Source organism: Mus caroli, chromosome 7 (genome assembly GCF_900094665.2).
Source record: "Mus caroli chromosome 7, CAROLI_EIJ_v1.1, whole genome shotgun sequence".
NCBI classification, from domain to species: domain Eukaryota; kingdom Metazoa; phylum Chordata; class Mammalia; order Rodentia; family Muridae; genus Mus; species Mus caroli.
The window spans coordinates 11,836,736-11,842,473 of NC_034576.1; the positions used below are offsets into that span (position 1 = coordinate 11,836,736).

At 46.1% G+C, this 5,738-nt stretch overlaps 2 protein-coding genes across 2 annotated transcripts in view; one reads left to right on the plus strand and one right to left on the minus strand.

Moving 5' to 3' along the window:
* The window catches only part of Slc27a5 (solute carrier family 27 member 5), an 11,684-nt gene extending 7,880 nt beyond the window's left edge, over positions 1–3,804 (minus strand). Inside the window, exons 1-3 of the mRNA XM_021165972.2 lie at positions 2,975–3,804; positions 1,807–2,016; positions 448–606 (exon numbers count right to left, since the gene is read on the minus strand). Of these exons, the coding sequence (XP_021021631.1) occupies positions 448–606; positions 1,807–2,016; positions 2,975–3,659 (1,054 nt within the window). The 5' untranslated portion in view covers positions 3,660–3,804. The remainder of the gene's footprint in view (positions 1–447; positions 607–1,806; positions 2,017–2,974) is intronic.
* Positions 3,805–4,704: 900 nt separating this feature from the next.
* The window catches only part of Trim28 (tripartite motif containing 28), a 35,801-nt gene continuing 34,767 nt past the window's right edge, over positions 4,705–5,738 (plus strand). The window contains exon 1 of the mRNA XM_021165963.2: positions 4,705–4,856. The gene's annotated coding sequence lies outside the window, so the exon portion shown is untranslated. The remainder of the gene's footprint in view (positions 4,857–5,738) is intronic.

The following is a 5,738-nucleotide window of genomic DNA, read 5'->3' on the forward strand; positions in this document are numbered from 1 at the left end:
ATAGCATTGGAAATGTAAATGAGCTAAATACCTAATAAAAAATGGAAAAAAAATCAGCATCTAGCCAGGCATGGTGGTACATGCCTTCAATCACAACGCTCCAGAGTTAGAGGCCAGTGGATTTCTGGGGAACCAGCCCAGTCTACAAATTGCATTCTGTGCCAGACATGGCTACATAATGAGACCCTGCCTTTCTAGGAAAATAAGTGAATGAAGTATCTAAAACTGGGCATGGTGGTTCAGATTTGTAATTCAGTTCTTGGAAGGTATAATCAGGATGACCAGAGGTTTGAGGCCACCATAGGCTGTATACCAAGCAACATGGCCCAAAATCTGGAGTGGGGAAAACAAACTCAGGGTACAGAGTATAGAATCTTGTCCTTTTAATTGCCTCACACTAATGCCCACCGTGGTCCTGTGCACTAGAGAGATCCTTGAAGGACTTACCAAGTTGTAAGCAGCCAAGGACTCCAAGGACAAGCCCCATCGTATGGTACAGAGGTAGGACATCATAGATCACATCATCAGCTCTGCATCCACAGAAGGACAGCAAGTTGCTCACTTGCATGACCCGTTCATGTGATAAGATGGCTGACTTTGGGAGTCCTAGACGATGAGAGAGCAATGAAAGTTGGGTAGGAAGAGAAACTACAACTGCAGGGTGGGTCTCCACAGTCAGATCAGCCTGGGTTTGAACCTCTGAGAGGGGACCAAGAATGGAGATTTTTCTAGGTAATGTGATGCAAATCTATAATTCCAGCACTCAAGAGGATGAGGCAGCTATATAGAGAGTTCAAAGCCAGTTGGGACTGCTAGATCAAGACTCTGTCTCAAAAGACCAAAAACAAATAACAATAAAGCATGAAAATGTGTGATTGAGTGTGGTTTTGTTTTGTTTTTTTCTGTGTGTTTTGTTTTGTTTGTTTTTGAGACAAGATCTCTCTCTGTGCCTCATGCTAGCCTGGACTCACTATGTAATTCAGACTGGCCTTCGATCTATTCATTCTTCCTTTCTTCTTCCCTCCCTCCCTCCCTCCCTCCCTCCCTCCCTTCCTTCCTTCCTTCCTTCCTTCCTTCCTTCCTTCTTTCCTTCCTTCCTTCCTTCCTTCCTGTAGCAGAGCCCTAGATCTTAGTAGGCCCTGAGACCTTAGCACGGCTGACTCCATGATGGAAGTACCTTTCAGGCTATAAAACTCAGCATGTAGACAGTACCACCTGCCAGAACTTAGACAAAGATCTAATGCATCAAAGTCCATAGTTCTAAGAAAGCCTCTAAATTGTAGTAATCTTTGCTTTTTGGCTTCTGTGCTAACTGTTCTTGTTAACTGAAGTTATGCTGACCTCAAACTCAGAGAGCCATCTGGCTCTGCTTAAGTGCTGGAATTACAGGCATTGGCTACCATGTCCAGCTTGAACATTTATTCCACTTTAAAGACCTGGAATGGAATGCTTTGTCAATTTGCCTATATTGCATGACCGGAGATATGCTAACTTGTGTATTGGTCCAATCTTAGTATGTGCTCCACTGAAATGATCAGACTTTGAATTGTAGATCCTCCTGCCTCTTAACCTTCTGAGTACTGGGATTTGTATGTAAACAGCACCAAGTCCCACTCTCTGGTTGGTCTTCAGAGCTGGGAGTAATAAATCCAAACAAAATAGAGCCACACTAGAGGTCAGAGTCAAAGGCAAAGGTCCAGATCGAGGGCGGAGTTGGGTGTCAGAGGACAAACTGAAGGCATGGTACAAGGTGAGTGGGGTCAAGGTCAGTGTGGAGGGTGGGAGCAGGACCACAGGCATCCTCACCAGTGGTCCCTGAAGTAAAGATGAATATGGCAGGAGATTTCCACTTAATCGTAGCTCGAAGGCTGGCAGGTACTGGGTCAGAAGGTGCAGCATCCAGGGCAGCTCCCAGAGCCTCTACTCCTGGGGTGGGTGAGCTGTGGCCAAGGTAGAAGCAGTGAATGTTCTCAGCTAGCAGCTTGGGAAGGACTTCTTCCAGGTTCTCCTGGAGGTCTACAGGAGCCATCAGAGGAGAAAAAGAGGCAAATTTTACCTTCTTCCAAAGCCAAGGAGACCCAGTGACTGAAAAGCAGGTCCCGGAGAAAAGCTTTCTCGTTCCTAGGTAAAGAACCCTATAATGCCAGGCGATGGTGGCACACACCTTTAATCCCAGCACTCCGAAGGCAGAGGCAGGCAGATCTCTGTGATTTGGGACAGGCCTGGTCTACAGAGAGAGTTCTAGGACAGTCAGGGCTACACAGAGAAACCCTGTCTCAAAATAAATAAAAAGAAAGAAAGAAAGTTTAAAAAATAAAAAGGAGAATTAAGAGATTGAGCCGGGGCTGGAGAGATGGCTCAGCGGTTAAGAGCACTGACTGCTCTTCTGGAGGTCCTGAGTTCAAATCCCAGCAACCACATGGTGGTTCACAACCATCCGTAATGAGATCTGATGCCCTCTTCTGGTGTGTCTGAAGACGGCTACAATGTACTTACATATAATAAATAAATAAATAAACAAATAAATAAATAAATTGTTTAAAAGATTGAGCCTTGATCAGAAAAAATAAATTAATTAAATTAAAAGGAACCTTATAATTGGTAAAAAATAGAAATTTATTCAAATAAAGCTGGACATAGTGGCCCACACCTTTATTCCCAACAATTGGGAGGCAGTGGCAGCTCGTTCTCTGTAGGCTCAAGGTCATCCTGATCTACATACTGAGTTCCAGGATAGCCAGGGCTACACAGAGAAACCCTGCCTCGAAATAAAAATTAGTTAAATAAAATTGAAAGATTTAGAGAAGTCTCCAAGTGGTGACCCTAGAATTACTTTCTGGGTAACCTATATTTTGACCCTTAATTGCATGGACTGGGAATAGATACAACAAAAGGTTCCCTGCCTAGCATCCAGAAACATCTGACCTCCCGGGCTTCTGTCCCTTTCTACCCTTTCTGCCTCTGAGGCACTCACCTGGATCCACAATCAGCACACTGGCCCCAGAGCTCCGCACAGAATGTAGCAAAGGCATCCCTCGGCTGTGTGGATTGATCCAGGCCACAGGGCAGCCCAACTTGGCCAACCCCAGAAACACACTCAAAGCAGAAATGGTCTTGGACGGGAGAACTAAGATAGCAGCAGCATCTCTTGTGTCCTGGATTACGGCATCCTTCAGCTTTGCTTTCAGGACCCATGCTGCCTGACAGGACCTGGCATCCAGCTCGCTATTTGTGATTGAGGAGCCCTCAGACCCAGTACACACCAAGGCCACCCGGTCAGGCCATGCCTGCGCTTGCCGCTCTAAAGCATCCACAAAGGTCTCTGGAGGATATTTGTTAAGGCGTCGCCTGAACTTCAGGCCATAGAAAAACATCTTGAAGGCGATGGCCACATCTTTATGCAGCCAGCGTAGCCCTGGGGGTGGCTGTAGAGGCAATAGGAATAAGGTAAGAGCTGCTCCTACCAGGCTCAGCCAGTGGGGCATCCAGGAGCTGATCCAGGGTCTGCCCAGCAATGCCAAGCCAAGCAGCACAAGGCATGTGGAGTCTCCCAGGAACCAACGCAGGGCCAGAGCCATAGCTGCTGGCCATAGGGGCTGCCCCAGGCCAACCAGCAGAAGCAGCAACAGCAGTAAGGTTAGTTTCTTCCAAACACCCATGGCATTGGCTCTTTCTGAAGTAGCTGAGAGCGTGTAGTCTCTCTCAGCTTTAATAGTGCTCCAAAGCCCTAACTACCTGCCTTTAAGTAAATCTGTCTACCCACTTCCCAAATATGACCAAGTACTATCAGCAACTGAATGTGACCCATGGACTCTGTTATTTTGTTACTTGGTTCTTACTGGCTGGGAATTCTACAGTTCCAGCCCCCTGCCTGATCACCTGGCCTGCCCCACCCCCTTGGACACCACCAACCATCCTCCTCTCCAGGGCTAGCATTTGTCTCCATCTCCTGTTAGGTATGGGAAATTAGGGAGACAGAGAATAAGACCTGCCTGACTCTAACCACGTGAAAAAGCCAATTAAGATACACAGCCTGTGGGGTTTTTTGTTTTGTTTTGTTTTTCTTGGTTTTTCGAGACAGGGTTTCTCTGTGTAGCCCTGGCTGTCCTGGAACTCACTTTGTAGACCAGGCTGGCCTCGAACTCAGAAATCCGCCTGCCTCTGCCTCCCGAGTGCTGGGATTAAAGGCGTGCGCCACCACGCCCAGCTCAGCCTGTGGTTTTATTTGCCTTACTTATGAAGCTGAGCCCTTGTTCTGAATGGAAACAGGCTGCCTGTCAGGTAGACAGTTGACAACTCAGTACATATTTAGAACACCTTTATCATCTGGATTTAAACATACTTCTGCTCTCCACCATGAGCCTGCTCTTCTGGTAGCCCCGTGGATTGAGATTTGGTGTAAGAAGGAACCACACTGAAGCCATTTTCAGTAAAACTTGCATTTTGAATAAAGGTCAAGTAACGTTTAAGGTCCGAGACCTCCTTAGGTAACTGCCATCCTGGTTGGTAAGCTGTATGCTAGGTAAGTCGCTCCACCGCAGTTAAGTAAATCAGTGAGACCAGGATAAATGTACCACATAGGGAAATGTCCCTAAGAAAGTCCTTTATCCCTGAATCCTGATTGGTAGAAAACTGTAAGTGTAACTTGGCATAGATGCCTGTTGTTTTGAGAATTAAAAGTTTTGTAACATTCTGCCTCAAGGTCATAGTTCAACTCCTGAGTCTGTTCTGCATCTCTGATCTCTCAGTAGAGGCTTGATACAAAACAATTTTTGTTTTCTGTTTTGAGTTGGTGTGCACAGGCAGGGAATCCAATCACTCTACCTCGGCCCCTGATTTGTTCAAGATCTCCAGAGGTAAGCCTGTTTCTGGTTCTGTTTAGAGCACCACTGACTCACTGAAGGAGGCTGGAGGCAGTACTGCTTTTAGAGTCTGACAGGACTGAAGGACACCTCATCTGCCTGGGCTCCTTTGATAGGGCATCTGGCATGGGTCCTGCTGGTGGGACCTCTGGTTCTCTTCTCTCTCCTCCCCCAGTGTATTGGCTATCCCTGGCATGGCGGTTTGTCCATGTCTGTCAGTTTGTGTCTGTTGTTTGTTTCCTTTCATTGCTGCTCTGTGTTTCATATTCAGAGAAATGGGCCAAACTTCATCTGCCATCCACCCTTGGCTTAGTCTTAATTCATTCCATGTTGTCACTACCATAGTGAAACCAGAACAGTGAAATAATGTGGTTGTAGAACACAGTGCTTGGGCTGGTAGGCAGCTTTCTCCAGTAGGGAAGGCAGCAGCTAGTCACACTACAGATCTGCTGTGCCCGTGAGAACTGGATTAAGCAGATAACTAGTTGCTTCTCTCTTGAAATTATAGCTGGGGGAGATGAGGAAAGTTTTGTCTGTCTGTTCTAAATCTATAAATGTTGTGGCCACTACATGTTTGTTTTTGACTAGTCTTAAATAAGTGAGTTTACTATGGTCTGTGTGTCATGGTTATAGATTTTTGGTTTATAAATTATTGGGCATGGTTAAAAATCTGTAACATCGGGCTGGTGACATGGCTCAGTGGGTAAGAGCACCCGACTGCTCTTCCAAAGGTCCGAAGTTCAAATCCCAGCAACCACATGGTGGCTCACAACCACCCGTAATGAGATCTGATGCCCTCTTCTGGTGTGTCTGAAGACAGCTATAGTGTACTTACATATAATAAATAAATCTTAAAAAAAAAAAAATCTGTAACAT